Source organism: Parasteatoda tepidariorum, chromosome 9, assembly GCF_043381705.1.
Source record: "Parasteatoda tepidariorum isolate YZ-2023 chromosome 9, CAS_Ptep_4.0, whole genome shotgun sequence".
Lineage (NCBI taxonomy): Eukaryota > Metazoa > Arthropoda > Arachnida > Araneae > Theridiidae > Parasteatoda > Parasteatoda tepidariorum.
In genome coordinates this window covers 29,163,964-29,183,780 of record NC_092212.1, presented here as the reverse complement: position 1 = coordinate 29,183,780, position 19,817 = coordinate 29,163,964, and the positions used below count along the sequence as shown (strand labels likewise).

The following is a 19,817-nucleotide window of genomic DNA, read 5'->3' as shown; positions in this document are numbered from 1 at the left end:
CAAACCGTGTGTGTTCTGTACCTTGAGGCTCTTACCTCCACTTCTGCTTCGACATGCCTTTCATGTTGTGCGCGGAATACTCTCTGCTTTTCTTCGAATTCTCTTAACCTTTGATTGTACATCTCCACCTGTTCTCTCAAGATTGTGTCTTCTATCTGCAAATCGCAACCATTTATGAGTCAGATATACTTATGATAATACATTTTATGTAACATAAGTTTTACATGATGGAGAGGTAACATTAGTGGATGAAATTTTTATAGCTCAAAAGGCGCGTTAATAAAATTGGACACAAATTATGAAAACACTTTTATACTATAGGTTATAAACAATCTTTCTTTTAGCAACAAATGTTTTAACGATTTCAAGTAATAAAAATGCTAGAACTATTTAAAGATCATGATTGAAGTATTTAGAATTGGTGCATACCTGCCAACTTTCAATCCTAAGGAAGATGATTTTTCCCAGTGGTTGAATAATAAAATTTGAATTACTAATTTATGTCGAAACATACGTTATAATTTAAAACGTTTCGAAGAATTTCCTCAAGAGTACTAAGTATTTATATATAAGTTTAAATTTTTTAAAAATAGTGGTGGTCAAAAAGATAATAAATTAAGTTTATAAATGCAAGGCATGCATTTTACTACCAGTTAAAATATAAAAATATAATTTTATGCCAATGCATAAAAGTTGGCAGGTTTGTTGATGTCTTTTTCACCCCATGCAAAATTAGGATCGACCAAAATAAGGAGGAACTTTTATTCAAACTTGAACAACAGTAATTTCGAATCATTCTCAAAGATTACAATAATAATATTAGATTTTTTTACTATTATTATATAAATATTATTACTAATATTATTTGGAGGGTCCACCATACCTTAGTATTTATCCATTGTTAATAACTAATAACTAAAGGAAATATCCCATAAACAATAACAAGAGAGTTTTTATTTGAAACAAAAATAACAATAACGATAACAGTTATTTAAATGATCCCGAGTGAATCATAATGTTAATTGTAACCAAAATATGGTTACAATTAACCATAGGATAGTATTTAATAAATCAAAGTTTATAAACGGAAAAAGATGAGCACGAGAGCAAAATGAAAAGGGGGAGCGGGGTTGCGAATACCATCGAAACTCAAAATCGCCAACGACGCCAACATTATTATTACTGTCATTATTATTACTATTACTGTAATTATCGTAGTAATGAAAAGGGAAAGAAACTTTTAATTTTCTTGGTTGATGTAAATTTTGAATGGGTAAAATGCACACCATTTCTAAAATCTTCAAGAATGATCTGTCAAAGTGTGCCGACAGTTTTGTTACATAAAATCCTCAAAAACATTTGGTTTTAAGGGAAAGTGTGTTTACATAGAAGTAGTATAGAAGTAAAGAAGTGTTTAGTATAGAAGTGTTTCCATAATTTTATCCTATCCCTACAGCTTAAAAACCGTTTTTGAAAGAGAAATGAATGTAATTAAAGAGGAATTGAAATAAACATAGCTTGACGTGCGTATTTGAAAAAAAAGTCATTTGCTTAAAAACAAGTTGAAAAGGATATAATTTTGTGAGAACGCAACAAATTAAACTGGATTACTTACTTGCGCTCTTTCTTCGTCAAACTCCAGGCAACCGACACCATCTAATCTTTCAAGGTCAAGCCAGCCCCGCCATCTAACACAAACACCATTCATAATAAAACCTGATTTAATATGAACCTATAAAAGAAATATTTGGTAATTATTTCCAGTTTTTATCACAATTTATAACAAGCTACAAACATGATAAAACATAAGCACAGTTTTCGAACATAAATAATTTTATGAAAGTGTTGCATTTCATGAAACATTCCCGTTTACACTTGAGCAAACTAAAGAACAAAAACTAAGAAATTTAAAAGACATAGTACAATTTTAATTTATTTTTCACAAAATAGCTAACAATTAAAAATATATATTGAGTAATAGAAGATAAAACACATTTAGAATAATTTTGATCGAATCTGTAAATTGCTTAAAAACTTCGTCATCAGATCAGCTAAATTAATGTGTATTTTATATGTATGTTCGAATCATTTATTTGTCATGGAGGGCAGAACCACTATAAATCAAATCTAGTAAATTAATTATGAAAGCATGAATTTTGCTTGCACTAGAAAAATTTTTACGCTCTGAACTCTACTGTCTCTTTTATCAAGATTCAGGAATTTCAAATCCAAATTCTAAATTTTTATCGGTTTTAGCTACCCTGAATACTAACCAGCTCAAAGAAAATTAATAATAACAACTTCGCAACGAAAACGCAACAAACTTAACAATAATAAAATTCACCAGTTTGTAGGCAAATAAAAACATGACTAAAAAAAAAAGAAAAAAAGGAAAACTAACCAGCTACAATACAGGACAAAAATATAAACATGCGATGAAATTCAGCAATACTAAATCACAAAAGCTTGAAATCAGAAAAGCATGATAACATAAATTATGAAACTAATTTTAACAATACTAGAACCCACCAGCTTGAATATGCAGGGGGAAAAAATTAAACATGTAACGAAATTTAACGATACTAAAACCTTTTAAGAAGAATGCAAAAATCAGATAAAATGTGATCAGATAAAATATGTAATAAAATTTAACGATATTTAAAGCTAATAGCTTGAATATAGAAAAATATATGACCACTCACAAAATTTAATAAGACTAAAAAAAAAACTAGCTTCAACCAGGAAAAAAATATAACCATGTAACAAAACTAAAATCAACTACATTAAATGCAGAAAAAAATATAAACACGTAAGATAAATTAACAAAGCTTAAGAACCACTAGTTTGAATGCACGAAAAAATATGATCACATAGCAAATTTCATCAAAACTAGAAAAAACTAGCTTGAATACAGAAAACAATATGATTACTTAACAAAATTTAACAAGACTAGAAAAAACTAACTTTAATACTGGGAAAAAAAACATAACCACGTAACGAAACTTAACAAAATTAAATACCACCATTTTAAGTCCAGAAAAAAATATAACCGCTTAACATGATTTAACAAAACTTAAAAACCACTAGTATTAATACAGAAAAAAATATGATCAAGTAACAAATTTCCTCAAGACTGGAAAAAACTAGTTTGAATGTACAAAAAAATATGATCACGTAGTAAAATTTAACAAGACTAGAAAAAACTAACTGGAATGCTGGAAAAAAACATGACCACGTAACGAAACTTAACAAAACTAAATACCACCATTTTGAGCGCAGAAAAAAATATAACCACTTACCATAATTTAACAAAGCTTAAAAACCACTAGTTTGAAAACAGAGAAAAATATGATCATGCAACAAATTTCATCAAGATTAGAAAAAGCTAGCTGGTGTTCAGAACAAAATGCAACCACGTAACAAAATTTACAAGACTAGAAAAAGCTAGCTTGAATGCAGAAAAAAATAGGATTACGCAACAAAATTTAACAAGATTAAAAGCCACAATTTTGAACGCAGAAAAAAATATAACCGCTTAACATAATGTTAACAAAGCTTAAAAACCACTAGTTTGAAAACAGAACAAAAATATGATCACGTAACAAATTTCATCAAGACTAGAAAAAACTAGCTTGAATACAGAAAAAAATATGATTACGTAACAAAATTTAACAAGACTAGAAAAAACTAACTTGAATGCTCGGGAAAAAAACATGACCACGTAACGAAACTTAACAAAACTTTTATTTTGAACACACAAAAAAATATAACAGCTTAACATAATTTAACAAAGCTTAAAAACCACTAGTTTGGAAACAGAAAAAAATATGATCACGTAGAAAATTTCATCAAGACTTAAAAAAACTGGTTGGTGCTCAGAATAAAATACAACCACGTAACAAAATTTACAAGACTAGAAAAAGCTAGCTTGAATGCAGAAAAAAATATTATTACGTTACAAAATTTAACAAGATTAAAAGCCACTAGCATGAATGCAGAAAAAAATATGACCACTCAACATAATTTAACAAGATTAAAAGTCACTAGCATAAATGCAGGGAAAAAATGACCACGTAACAATACTAAAGCTCGCTAACTTGAATGCAGTTAGAATATGACCAGCAGCACATTCCAACTTGCATAAATGGAAATAAAACATCGATTGTCGTAGAAGATAGTATCTTTCTAGCAAGAAAAGTACAGCAATTATGCAATAAAACACTCTCCCAAAGAATAGACCACCCAGGCCGACACAAATTTTATTACCGCAATTAAGCACCAAATAACAGTTAAAACGTAGGTACAACGTAAATCAATTTATGGCAGACAAGAAGGATACAAGCGGCAACATCACGGTCCGGAGCCTTGTAGTTTTCACGCCCGGCGATGATTTTAATATAGGGGTTTTTAGTTATTTATTAATGGCTGTCACGAATTACGGCTTCACTAAAATCGATGTGGCAATAACATTTTTAGACACTTCGCACAAGAAATATTAATTTAATAAATGACATTCTTTATACAGTTTAATTGTAGTTGATGAATGCTGGGGTGTGATTCCAATGATATTTATTTCAATAAATATATATGTGATGGTAATAAACTATTAAAAATGATTAATTATTATAAAAAAAGCGTTAAAAAGCAACAAAAAAAATATATAAACAATATAATTATATAAAATATAAAACATAAGCATAATTATATAAAATATAATAATATGAAACTTTCACTAATATATATCGCAGCTGCAAGCTTACATGCCTCGTTTCTCTTCTCTAGTTGCGAAGTTATATATAGTTTTCAATATATAGTCGAAGTTATATATAGTCTCTTCAAGTTATAGTTTTTGCGTCGCCGATTTCAAATCAGCTATCAGTTTCTCTCTATAAGCTCAGTTTTTATGCAATTGAATAATGTTCTTAACCAGAACTTTTTTTAAATTCACTCGACTGTCTGAAGTGTTCCCACTTCACAAGCACGTAGGGCGTGGTAGGAAAAACGCGATTATACATTTCATTTTATGTCGCGATACGTTAAGAATGTATGTATTTTGAAACAAGTAGTATTTTCAAAAGCGCAGGCAAATGGTATGGTGGCTTAGAAGATAGCGTGCTCGCCTCCCAATGAGGTGACCGGCTTCGAATCCCAACGACGGCTGGTCGATACGAATTCCGCATTCGGCTCGCACATCACCTCCTACATCAAAAAGCCTCCACATTGTCATTTATAAGTAGTCCGCGCGTGCGCATGATACCAAAACCTTTTATAAAAGTAATTGAGAGAAATTCAACATATATATATTCGAGAATTAAATCTGTAGTGGTTGACAAGTGAATAAGGCAAACCGATTATATTCATAAATAAAACAAATTTTTAGTCATACATTTGCTACCACTTTCTTATTTTAACTAGATTTTGTATTAAATGACTTGCTCGGGTCGGGAATATCTTCATAGTGGTCTGATCGGACTATCTATAAAAAACCGTGTGGAGCCTTCCAGTTATAAGAGTCGTTGGCTCGCACCGACCACAGTGCCAGAGATGCCAACTGCTCCGGAGGAGCCATAATTATTTAAAAAACGGCAAACACCTGTATACTAAAATTTGCACATATTTGACTAATTTTGCTTACTTTTTAAACGGTCTAGCACATTATAAATAAAACAAAGTGGTGAATAATATAAGCTTTCGAATTGTTTAGAAATTGTGGTGGATAAAAATCTAATCAATGAAATTTTTTAAACCAAGAATTGCACATCAATAAACTACCACCGGAAAATATTTATTTGCTGTCCAGAGCAAGTTGGCATGTCTGCAGTGCTGACGTAAAATATCCTCAGCGGTAGACGGATTATGGGTTAGAGTCCTCTTGCCGTCAGGCTGAACGTGGGAGGTTTTCGTGGTTTGCCTCTTCATGTAACGCAAATGCGGGTTAGTTCCATTAAAAAAAGTCCTCCACGAAGGCAAATTTCTCCTAATACTTGATCCAGGAGTTTTCTTGTCTTCTGGATTGGGTTCAAAGTTACAAGGCGACGAAGTTGAACATTGGTAGTCGTAAACCCAAAAATTGGGTTGACTGTTCAACGGCAGCTATGAAATAAAATAAAATAAACCTTGCTTTAAAATAATAAAAGAAAAACGTGTTTTTTTTTCTCCCAACTTTTTATAAATTATACTAAAATGAAACGCTTCTATTCTGACAAGCTTCATCATCATTAGAAGGCCATTATTTAGGAGTGGAATTCTTCCTTTTATAAAAGAGGGAAGGAATTTTGATTCATGGTTCAGCACAGAGAAACAATGTCGTTGAAAAGCTCATAAATACCTGATTCTACACATCATTTCCGACTCATTTGGAGTGGATGTGAGGGAGCGTCCACAAAATATCTTACACAAGAACGCGGGTATGAGTACACAATCGCAGTATTGATGCGATTCCGAAAATTGGAATATTTTTTAGATAGTTCATAAATGCCCCATATGAATACCCTCCAACTATTGACGTTTGGGCGAAATATTTTTTCTTCAGTGGTTGTAAGCTAAAGAATTAAAATTTTATATTCTAATTTATTAAAATATTAATGCACATTACCTCTACCATACCGCTACACGAGAGAGCTAGAGCAAAGTGCCGTTCCAGCTTTCTCAAAATTTTTAAACCATTTGAATGCAGAAGTGTAGAAAATAACTTTAAATCAACTTTACATTACAAAGAATAATTACATTAAAACTTAAATTTAGAGTCCACAAGAAGAAATTTTCAAAAAAAAAAAAAAAAAAAACAAAAANAAAAAAAAAAAAAAAAAAAAAAAAAAAAAAAAAAAAAAAAAAAAAAAAAAAAAAAAAACGTAGAAATCCGGCAGTTCTGCAAATTAAAATTAGGACAGCTATGACGGCAAATAAAATAAAATAACTAAAACTTTTATTTATCCATTCTAAAATATTCTGATAAACCGTTCTTTTGAAAAAGAAAATGCCAAATGATAGCAAATAAAAAAAACACGATAATTATAGGTGTTTTTTTTTGTTTTGTTTTTTAATCCATATTAAAATATTCTTATCAACTGTATATTTGAGAAATTGAATGGTCTGCATCAGTAAATAAAAGAAAATTATTATTATAATTTATTTGTCTATCCACTTTAAAGTATTTTGATAAACCTTATTTTTGAGAGATTAAATGAGACTACCTCAGCTAATAAAAGAAAACGATAGTTATAATTTATTTGTTCAGATTGAAATGTTCTTACAAACCGTATTTTTGAGAAGTTGGTCTATGCCAGCAAATAAAAGAAAACGATAATTGTAATTTATTTGTTCATATTGAAATATTCTTATAAGCCGTATTTGGGTATAATATAGCCTACGTCACAGGTTGTGTTGTTCCTACTAAATTTAACCCATGAACGGCATTTTCTGCGAGCCTAACTTCAAGCCACAAATAAACAAACGAAGTGTTCCATCGTTTAAATAGCTGCTCGCCAGATTTTATTGCATTATAAAGAAAAGTTATTGAAACTAAATACAACTAAATAAACAACAACAACTAAAACAAATAACAACAACTACTAATAACAATAACTAAATAAACAACAACTAAATTCCATTCGTTTAGCATTGCGTCATATGTTGTTCCTACTAAATCGAAGTAGTTGTGTTTTTTTCATATTATACCCATTTCTGATAAATTGAATCGTCTGTGTCAGCAAATAAACAAAAACGATAATTGTAATTTATTTGTTCACATTGAAATATTCTTATAAGCTGTATTTCTGATAAATTGAATCGTCTATGTCAGCAAATAAACGAAAACGATAATTTATTTATCCATGCTAAATATATTCCCTAAAAATATTCTTATAAGCTGTATTTCTGATAAATTGAATGGAATCTGATCGAAATAAGATATCATCACCGATATAAGGATATGGTCCCTAAACTCAGACAACGAGTNTTACTCGTTACTTTTTTTAAAAATACTTGTACTTTTACTCGTTACTTTTTAAAAGTAACGTTGCCTTATATGCTTCTATGTAACAACCGGTAAGGTCACGTGCAAAACGCTCTGAAGAGAAGATTAACAGTAGTAACTGCTACATACATAACAGTTACGTAACCGTACATTATATACTTAACCGTACATAGGTTGATACGTACGTGGAACTAACTAAATCTTTCTATTTAACTCTTTCATATAACATCCCACATGCTCACATACGCACAGACTGCAGAAAACATACAGACAACCAAAATTGTTTTGTAGTAATTGCATACGCATACGTGAGCGAGCAGGATGCTATGTTAAAGTATAATAGCGTATCAACTTTAAGAAAAAATAAAGGTTATGTAATTAACATGAGGTAGCGAATTCAAAACTACCAGCTACTGCTCTTTTTGCAAAATATTTTGCAAACTCGCAATCAATTAAAAACAAAAGCTTTCAAAATTTTTGGTAATTTTGCCAATATTTAAAAAACTACACGAGAGAGCGGGAACAAAGTGCCGTTCCAGCTTTCTCATAATTTTTTTACCATTTGCATGCAGAAGTGTAGAAAATAACTTTAAATCAACTTTACAATACAAAGAAAAATTACATTAAAACTTAAATTTAGCGTCCACTAAAAAAAAAAAAAAAAAAAAAAAAAAAAAAAAAAAACGTAGAAATCCGGCAGCTCTGCAAATTAAAATTAGGACAGCTATGGAAGATCTATGACAGCAAATAAAATACAATAACTATAACTTTTATTTATCCATTCTAAAATATTCTGATAAACCGTTCTTTTGAAAAAGAAAATGTCAAATGATAGCAAATAAAAAAAAACACGATAATTATAGGTGTTTCTTTTTTTTTAAATCCATATTAAAATATTCTTATCAACTGTACATTTGAGAAATTGAATGGTCTGCATCAGTAAATAAAAGAAAATGATAATTATAATTTATTTGTCTATCCACTTTAAAATGTTTTTATAAACCTTATTTTAGAGAGATTAAATGCGACCACCTCAACAAATAAAAGAAAACGACAGTAATAATTTATTTGTCTACATTGAAATATTCTTAAAGCTGTAATTCTGATAAATTGAATCGTCTATGTCAGCAAATAAAAGAATTCGATAATTGTAATTTATTTTTCCACACTGTTCTTACAAACCGTATTTTTGAGAAGTTGAATGGTCTATGTCAGCAAATAAAAGAGTACGTTAATTATAATTTATTTGTTCATATTGAAATATTCTTATAAGCTGTAGTTCTGATAAATTGAATCGTCTATGTCAGTAAATGAAAGAAAACGATAATTATAATTTATTTGCTCATATTGAAATATTCTTATAAGCTGTAATTCTGATAAATTGAATCGTCTATTTGAGCAAATAAAAGAAAACGATATTTGTAATTTATTTTTCCATACTAAAAATATTCTTATAAGCTGTATTTCTGATAAATTGAATGGAATCTGATTGAAATAAGATATCATCACCGATATAAGGATATGGTCCCTAAACTCAGACAACGAGTAGTTCGCAAACACTACCGATTTCAGGTAGTTTTTATGATTAAAAAAATAGCTTACTTTAAGAGTAAGGAAAAAAAAGCTTCGTGTAATCGACCTACGAGAGCAAGGGTGAAGGAAGGTAACAATGTGTCGCTTAAATAACAGTTTTTACGCCTAATGACGCCATAATTCGCAGTTTATGTCGACACTTTGTTTTTTCTTTCTCCTCCTAATCAAAATCTTCAATTCAAAGATAGACGAGACGACGAAGAGAGAAAGATAACTTGTATTTTATCTCTTCTCAAGCGTAGTTTCTTCGTTCCTTCATTTGTGTACGCAGTCTTGCTTGCAATGACTTGGGAGTCATAAAATGTCATTTATCATTCGCGCTCGTGCAACTCCGGAATAGTGACAGGTTGATCTCGTTTCGGAATTTACTGTAAACATTTCTTTTGCTGTTTAAAGTCTATAAAATCTTAAAATCACAAACTGAATAACAATATTTAAACGAGTAATTTTTGTCCGTTTTATACTTAAATAATTAACGTAATTATCATTCAACTAATTGACATTAGCAACCGACGTATACACTTTCGTTGAGGAATAAATTTTTTGCTGCATTTTATACAAGTACTTGAACTTACCTAATCCGTGCGTGGGCAAGAAGTGGGGGCCACTTAGTATTAATTAAAGTGAATTTTAAAATTTCCTGGTAAGGAATATATTATTGAATCGCTTAAAAACTGCGGCTTGTACAGAGAAATCGATTACAAATTTGAAATCAGTGACGCGAAAACATCTGAGATAAGTTCAATTTTCCCAGCACTTTTTATATTTTGAAGCATTTTAAAATAAATACTTTCAAATTACATAAAAGTCTTAAAGGATTAAGCCATTAACACCTGTAACGAAATGATTTTATACAAAAAAGGACCTTCTAGAAAACGGTTGTTCATATTATATATTCGGTTATACGAAATAACTATTTATTCCGATGTCAACCATTTTAACTTTGAAAATGAATGCATTAATATGATTATCTTTATGTGATTGACGACTATTATTGCAAAAAGGCTTTTGACTGTAAATTTTAAATATTTGTGGAAAAGTTGTAAAAGTAAAAATAATTGAAAATATAGATAATTATGCCAAAGTTAAAAAAAAATCACTGATTAATGATTGCCAACGGAGTACCCATACATTGAACACTTTTCTAAAAATTCTATATAAAGTGTCAGTGAATCAGGCATTAAACATATTTAAACTGAATGAAACTTATTAATTAAGGATACACTAAAACCTATTTACAGATCAGTGCTGAAGAAAGCACTTTTTAAAGCTTGGGAAATAGTCTACATAGCATGCCTATCAACTACTACGCTTTTAGTAGCATATTTCATAGAGAGGTAGACCACTAAAAACTAAAGCTTTAAGAATTTTCGATAATTTTGCCGACCTTTTAACAGTTTTACCACGAAAGAACTGGAAGTCTCATATGTTTTGAATCATTTACATGTAGTGGTGGAAGAAACAGTTTTAAATCAAATTTACCAAATACATTAAAACATAAACTTAGCTACCGTTAGAAACTTTTCCGAAAAGTGTAGAAAGTTAGCATTCTTGACCTAGGATAGGGGCTGCAAATGTAAAAAAAAAAGTGTCTATTTATAAAAAAATAATTATAAAAAGCGATATTTTTTTATTTATCTAAATATTTCAACTGGAAAAGAAAATTCTAGTTCCTCCATGACGACGTTTGTCTTCTTCTCTTTATTTAACTAAAACTGGGTGCCTGGGCCGCGCAGCGGCCCCTAACCCATTCATCATGAAGTATTTACAAGTTGAATTAAAAAACATTTTGAATTATGCAGCATTTAGGTAGCATCATTACAGAAGATCAAGCATATTTGCTTGATAAATTAAACATGATTTGATATTTAATATAAGTCATGATTTATGCAATAATCAGAAATTTTCGTGAATATAAAAAGCACAATTGATATTTAAGCATTGATTGGTATTAAATTTGATGCAATCATAGGTTGTGATTAAAATATGAATTAAATTAATGTGTAAACAATTACAATTGATATTTTAGCATTGAATGGAATTTAAATTTGATGCATTCATAAGTTGTGATAAATTATGAGTAAAATTAGAATATATGCAAATGCGATTGACAATTTAGCATTGAATAAAGTTAGAATTGTGTAATTTTAAGTTGTAAAACAAATATAACATGATATATGATAAATTTACAGAAGTTTTGTTTAANTTAAGTACCGGAGATGCACCATCGCCGATTGCCGGTTAGGAAGAAAAGCAATGATTAATTTCTAGATGATATCATCAGATTATTCAATCAAACAAAGCTTCGAATTCGGTCGGACTATTTAGAAAACGTGGTAAGTAAGCAGTACTGCATTTAGCATTGATAATAAATGACATTTTAATTTAATATTTCGTTCTTTACAATTAAACTGTTAAATGAGCCATGATGTCTCAGGGGATAGAGCATTCGCCTTCCAATGAGGTAAACCGGGTTCGAATCCAAGCGATGACTGATCGAAACGAATTCGCATCCGGCTTGCACCGACCACAATGTAGACGTAAAATATCCTCAGTGGTAGACAGATCATGGGTTCGTGTTGCCTTGCCGTAACGGCTAACAGCGGGAGTTTCTCGTGGTTTTCCTCTTCGTGTAACGCTAATGCGGAAAAGTTCCATCCATTCTCCACGAAGGCCAATTTCTCCCAATACTTGTTCCAGGAGTTCCCTTGTCTTCTGGATTGGGTTCAAAATTACAAGGCTACGGAATTGAACGTTAGTAGTCGTAAACCCAAAAAAATTGGGTCGGCTGTTCAACGAACGATGGTTATAAAATTAAATTAAATTAAATTGTTAAGACCACCACGAAGGCAAATTTCTCAAAATACTTGATCCAGGAGTTCCCTTCTTCTGGATTGGGTTCAAATTCACGAGGCTATGGAGTTTAACATTGGTAGTCGTAAATTCAAATTTAGGTCTGAACTGTTAATAATATTAATTTTTAATTTAAAAATTTACTCAATTTTTTTTTTTTTTTTTGAATCGAACTTACAATCTTACAACTAAAAATATTAAAAGGAATATAAAAAAGCAACTTTACTTAAGATGAACTATTGTTTTCAAATGTTAGAACATACATAGGTTGTTTTAAAGGATTATGTTCATACGCACCTGGAAAAAAAATTTAAATTGATAATAATATTAATATATAATTTTTTTTATATTAGTATATTTGTAGCTACCAGAACATTTTATTTTTACAAGTTAATTAACATACATCCGAAGGTAGCAGACATGAAATTTAATTTAGATAATAGAAGCTTTAATAAGAAACTCTCAGCTTTTTTATAACAGAATTGATACCAGTTATTAATTTTTTTCCAGGTGTATAAATTATTTAATTAAATTTATTAACAAAACTTAACCCGTAATTATATCCCTCTATAAAACTTATGAGGGAATACTATTTGCCTTTGCCTTTTAAGAGAAATTTATTAATAAAATATAAATCCTATTTTACAGTTCGATTCTTATCTAAAATTCACTTTTATAATGCATGAAATTTAATTGAATAGTTATACAATATTGGCACCGTTGTATTAAACGCGTTTTATTGCTTTGCATAACTGCTTCTTAAATAATCGCAGGAAAATATTTCACAAATGATAGTAAAAAAATAATTGTAAAGTAGGAAGAATTTTATAATTGGTCAATATTTAAAACCATAAATGTCTGTCTAATAGATCTTTATTTTTCTCGAAGAGTAAAAGAATTTTTAATGAAAGTTTAAAAATCAGTTTTTCTACATCGGAGAATAAATGATTTTACCACCAAGGAAAATATAATATTCTTCAACGACCATACATGGTATTAGTTTTTTTTTTTTTTTTTTTTTTTTTTTTTTTTTTTTTTTTTTTTTTTNAAAAAAAAAAAAAAAAAAAAAAAAAAAAAAAAAAAAAAAAAAAAAACAATTCTACTGTAATCAAATTTCACTGTTTTCAGACACAAACATTACTGTCTTGAAAAGAAATGTTCTATCTCAGAACATTATAAAATGTTCTCTATTTATACTACAAAACGATCTAAAACAAGAGCGAGGCACATTCTAGAATATTCACATACACTAGCAAAAAGATCTAATACTACAGCGAGACCTTGGCACATTATAGAATATTCTCATACACTAGCAAGAAGATCTAAAACAACAGCAAGACCTTGGCACATCATAGAATATTCTCATATACTAGTAAGAAGATCTAATACAACAGCAAGACCTTATCACATTCTAGAATATTCCATATACTAGGAAAAAGATCTTATGCAACAGCGAGACCTTATCACATTATAGAATATTCCCATATACTAGCAAGAAGATCTAATGCAACAGCGAGACCTTAACACATTATGGAATATTCTCATATACTAGCAAGAAGATCTAATACAACAGCAAGACCTTATCACATTATGGAATATTCTCATATACTAACAAGCAAGAAGATTTAATGCAACACAGCAGGACCTTATCACATTATAGAATATTCTCATATACTAGCAAGAAGATCTAAAACAACAGCAGCACTTTATCACATTATAGAGTATTCCCATATACTAGCAAGAAGATCTAATGCAACAGCGAGACCTCGACACATTATAGAATATTCTCATATATTAGCAAGAAGATCTAAAACAACAGCAAGACCTTATCTCATTATAGAACATTTTACGCATTTTTCGATATTTTTTTTTTTTTAATTTCACTCAAATGTATTTCTAAAATGTACTAATTGTAATTCCTTCAAATACACAGTAAAAAACAAAATTAACCAAATTTATTCTTCTGATTTTTCTTTTCTTTCTTTTAATAGTCCTACACAGAATTTTCCAGAGTATTACTCAGCACACAGAAGCAAAACTAGGTGAGGGGAAAAAACAGGAGCGACGGATCAATTTCTCCCGACCCCCATCCCTGTCGTCCGGGGCAACGGGATTGGGGCGGCAACTCTTTATGTTAATGCCCCGGCGAATGAAAACACAGCATGTATGTATCACAGCCCTCATAAAATCGATACAATCGAATTACTTCCAGATATTCCCCCTTTTCTGACACGACATATTGTGACACTGCTTTAGAATTAAAAAAAAAGAAATGAGCACCGCTCTTTCTCTTGACAAATATGACCCTTCTCAGTCCCCCCTCTTTAGCTGATATCACTCTCGAGAAGGTTGAAGGGTCAAGCATTGTCAAATGCCCCAGTATAATGACGTGTGCACATAACGGACCATCTATTGCTGCAACACCAGTTGAAGAGGGAGAGTATTATGTGATGTTAGGGAACAAAATTATTCTCGATTTTTTTCATCTTTTATTCTATAAGTTTATTGTATAAAAGATTCTATCTGGAAAACTTATGAAGTGACAAAAATGCAAACGATGATTTGCGAATATTTCATTCTCGAGGACAAGGAATTAATGTAGTGTATGGTTGTTTCCATAATAAACAATATTGACTTTTAAAAACAAAATAACAACGCATTATATAACACATAAACAAGATAAATGAACCGTAAAAAATTATGGCAAATAGTACTGGCACTTCGTAAAATCTATTTTTCGTAAAAATTCATTTTTACCGCATAATTTCTTACAATATTTATTTAGATCAGATATCGAAAGATATAGATCAGATTTTTTTTGTTCAGTAAAATTTTTCGGTAAATATAGATTTTACGAAAAAAAGTACGAGCACTCAGGCATCACCTCCTACATCAAGAAGCCTCCACATATGAGTAGTCCGCGCAGACTGTTTAAAAAGTCAGCCAGTTGTGCGCGTGAACCCAAAACCTTTTATAAAAGTAATTGAGAGAAATTTATCTCATATATTTGAGAATTGAATCTGTAGTGGTTGACAAGTGAATAAGGCAAATCAATAATATTCATAAATAAAATAAATTTAAGTCATATATTTGCTACCACTTTCTTATTTTAGCTATATTCTGCATTAAATGACTATCTCCGGTAAAAGAATATCCTTCACAGATCGGACTACCTATAAAAAACCGTGTGGAGATTTTCAGTTATAGGAGGCGTTACTTTTTTACTGTAAAATTATCAGGAATTATTTACTGTGTACTCAAGCCTTCAAAAGTAATTCACAATCTCTATGAAAATGAGCATTTTTTGTTGTTGTTGTGACTGCAAGGAAAAATGTCAACTTTATTAAAAACTAGGAACTATAACAACTATCCGTGATGCATTAAATCAAACTTTTATATTATTTATTGATTTACAAAATTAAATAAAAAAATTAAGTAGCAGAGAATTTATTAAACCAAACATTTTTCCAGCTATTGTAGCTTTGGAAAATACAAACTTTGTGGAAAATAGAATCATTTAAAAATGCGTTTATCATTACTTTTTAAAATATCAGGGTCTTTTCATGAATTTAAAATTTATCGAAACTGGAACCAATTTTCAGGCACCAGAACGTCATGGAATGGAAAGCACCACGAAAGCTTCCTATTTTTACGAATTTAAAAGAAATCAATTTTTATTTTTAATTTAATATTGCCCAAAAATCAAAATAAAAGAAATCAGAAGTATGAACAAAATTTAATGTGCGGACAATTATTAAAGCTAATGTAACATACCTGCTTAATAGCAAACAAACATATGCCTTTTAGTTTTTAAAACGTCGTTGAACAATTTTTTGTTGTTTTAAGTCCTTAACCGAGGGGTGTATTCAAATATCAGATTCATCGCATCACTTTAAATTTTGTTTATTAATTAAATTCATTGAGCTGATGACTCTGACAGAATATGAATTTTCGGATATTATCTAAAAAAAATCTCTTTTTTTTCCCCAACATTTTTCCTTTTCAAAAAGGTTAAATTTTATTAAAAGATTTGCACGATTTATAGCCACCGTGGTGACTGGAATTTGTTGACCTAGATTCTCATTAAAAAAATACAATAATAATGCCAGGACTGCCAACTATTACGCTATTTGCAAACTTCACAGTTTTCAAGATTTTCAGTAATTTTGCCAACATCTTATCCCTTACAGTTCTTAGTGGTGTGCAAAAGAATTAAAAATTAATTAGTTATTTTTCAAATAAAAATTAATTTATTAATTATTATTAAAAAAATTAATTAATTTGCAAATAAAAATAATAAATTAAAAATTAATTAAAATTAATTCATTATTATTAATTTTATTTAAGTAATTTAAATTACTAACAAAACAATAATTTTATTTAGTAATTTTAATTTTAAAAAAACAAAGAATTAAACAGCGAAATATAAATTTAGCTACCAATGGATGAAACTTCTTTTAAAAGCATAGAATATCACCTGCATTACTATTAGCTAGCTTTTGCAACTTGTCTGTACTCATACATTTGGCATGAAAAGCTTATCATCTTCAAAATTTTTAGATAACTAAACATATAGTTATTACAAAACTATAATTGTACTTATAATCATAACAAATGAAAAAATATTTGTATCATTCATACCCCTTCACTTCGAAATGGGAATGACTCATTCCTTATGTGAAGAAAATGGTATCTCTCTAGTGAGGACACAGCATTCCCAAGGAACGCACCCACGCGACATGGACTCCTCCTACAATTATCGATTTCATCCCTGGTATTAGTCCCTTTAAAACAATATGCTTACTGATAGACTGTAAACAGATCTTATTCATTTTAAAGCTCAGGAATTTTGAAACGCGCAGCTGTATAAAACATGCATTTATTTCTAAAGATATTATTTTTTTTTATTAGAAAGTAGGACGAGATATATTTCAAAACGTACAATTTTAAATAAAATGACTATAAATATATATATTTTTTAAAATTGTGGTAGTTGCTACATTTATCATTATATTTTATTGTTTGCGTGTTGTTTACACGTTGTCTAATATGCCTTACACGTATAATTACAGAACATGAAAACTAATTTTTTTTTTTGAATGAGTGGTTGTATAAGATCGATACACACTTTAGCTTGGTAAGCTTAATTACTCCGACGCTGCGAAAGTTGTGAGAATTCACAATGTTATCAAAATAAACATTAATTACATTTGTGGTTTTTTTAAAGCATTAGATAAAGGAAAGATAGAAACATGAATAACATTAAAAAAATACCTCGGAACGCTTTTTATGCCACGCGAAGAATATTTAGCACTGAGAACGAGCTAACTCATCCATTAATTCTTACATATTTGTCCCTAACCCCCATAACGGTTACTAATTATCTTTTGATATAACTAACGTATTTTCGCAAATTAAGATACAACCTTAATGTTTCAAAGGCCATACCTTAATAAGTCAATTAACTTGTTTGGTCAATGTCTTTTAGGATACGAAACTGACACGAAAATTTATTTTTCCTCAATAAACATAACTTCTTTTTAAATTAACGGATTCGGTATTTTGACCTTTGAAATATGGGGGGTCGTGCTTTACTGCAATCAAGAAAATAAAACCCATTACTCATTTGAATATCCACAAGTAATTTCGCTGACAACCGTAAAAGTGGCATGCTGTGTTTGTTTCCTTAACAATTTTATAGTTTTCAGAACAACTGGAACGAAATGGCCTTTACTATCCTTTGTTAGCCTAAGGTCAAACTCCAAACAACAGTGGTTTTGTGTTTATCACCATACAAAATATAGGAGACAAATTGTCGTAGAAGGGGATGCCTTTCAGTAAAACCACTATGGGAACTTAAGTGAAGCGCCTTACTGGGATAATGGTGGAACAAATTTCATGGAAAACATTTTCCGAAAAATGCAGCTGTAAATTTACTTCTACATCTGCCAAGCATTCCAATTTAGCAACACTGAAGACGTTACATAAAATGATTTCCCGAATTTCTTTGTATTTACAAGGATGCAAACTGCTTAGCGTTTAGAAGATCTTTGACGCAAATGGACAGTGTCCCTTTTATCTATTTTTTTTCCGCTGCCCTAATTAGAAGGAAAATATATATCTTGGCTTTTTTTAATTTTAAAAAACCAGTCTAATAGTAACTAAAAAAAAAATTTCTATTAAAACATAAAATCCAAAATAACAATCACTTTACAATTGTTACAACGAAATCGACTTTATTTCCATATTATTTTTTAGTGTAGAAGTATCCAAAAAAAACCTTGAAATTTTTTTCTCCATTCATATTCAAAATTTAATAAATAATTGATTCTGTAAATTGAAAAAATTTCAATGATGAATAACTATTTATCTTAGATCTAAATAACTGCAAATTAGAAAAATTACTGTTTGAAAGTGAACCCAGTTTGGAAGATTTTACCTAATGCGAAAAAGACGCTGTTTCATACTGTATTTCAGAACTTTAAATTAAAATGCTAAATATATTTATAACTTACTTTAAATTAAATTCTTACAAAATAACTAAAAATGTATTTAATAAAACTATTCGTCAAAGGGACCATTTATAATTAAAATTTTGATAAATTTTGCAAATAGGTATCCGAGACTAAACACCGGAGAAATAGCTGAAAATCCGTAGTGTGGGACCTTGGGTGTGTTAATACTTTTGTATACATTTTACAATAATTAAAAAATGCATTTTATCAACTTACCTTTCCAGGTTCTTTTGTAAAATCACAGCCATCGCTATAACCATTCGAACAAGCGTTAAAAACAAGTTGGAGATTTGTACCAGTTGCTATGAATGACTGTAATAAAATGAAACATATAATAGTTAATTTAAAAGAAACACTAAGCAAAAGGTTAAAATAAGAAAGAAGATTACACACTAAGAAAAAGAGAAGAAAGAGTAACTGAATAGATAGTACCCTAATACAAATGAAATTTTAAAAAATTTATTTTGCTACGTTTTAAACATACCATTAGACGATGCAAAAATAGTCTTTAAAACTATTTCGATTTTGTTATAGCTTTCTACATCATGTCATTTCCGTTCGAAATCAATAATCATTGTTTAAAAAAGTTGCAGAAAATTATGTTACACAAACTTACCACTTCCGTGTGTCCATCTCTGCAAGCGGCTTGGAATCGCATTTGCCTTTCTTCTATTGGTCTATCTCTATAGCCCGTATACCGCACCTAGAACAGAAAAATAAATTTAATATCAAATGGCCATAAACCAAGGTTTGCAAAAGTAAGCTCATACCCTAATAAACCCAAAGGCCAACATGAAAAGACCCACCTGTCTCGATTTTTAAAATTATTATTTTCATTCAACAATTTTTCTTTTTATTCGGAGAACGGAGATTTAAATTCA

The 19,817-nt window shown here is 29.8% G+C and overlaps 1 protein-coding gene across 3 annotated transcripts in view; it reads right to left on the bottom strand.

The window, feature by feature from the left end:
- Positions 1 to 19,817, bottom strand: part of LOC107447242 (protein big brother) — a 47,127-nt gene that overhangs the window by 18,199 nt on the left and 9,111 nt on the right. The window contains exons 2-5 of one of the 3 annotated variants that reach the window (XM_043051510.2): positions 19,553 to 19,639; positions 19,153 to 19,248; positions 1,616 to 1,732; positions 22 to 155 (exon numbers count right to left, since the gene is read on the bottom strand). In XM_043051510.2, coding sequence (XP_042907444.1) covers positions 22 to 155; positions 1,616 to 1,732; positions 19,153 to 19,248; positions 19,553 to 19,639 — 434 coding nt within the window. Of the gene's footprint in view, positions 1 to 5; positions 156 to 1,615; positions 1,733 to 19,152; positions 19,249 to 19,552; positions 19,640 to 19,817 lie in introns of all 3 variants that reach the window. The other 2 variants (XM_043051508.1, XM_043051509.2) reach the window with 2 other exon arrangements.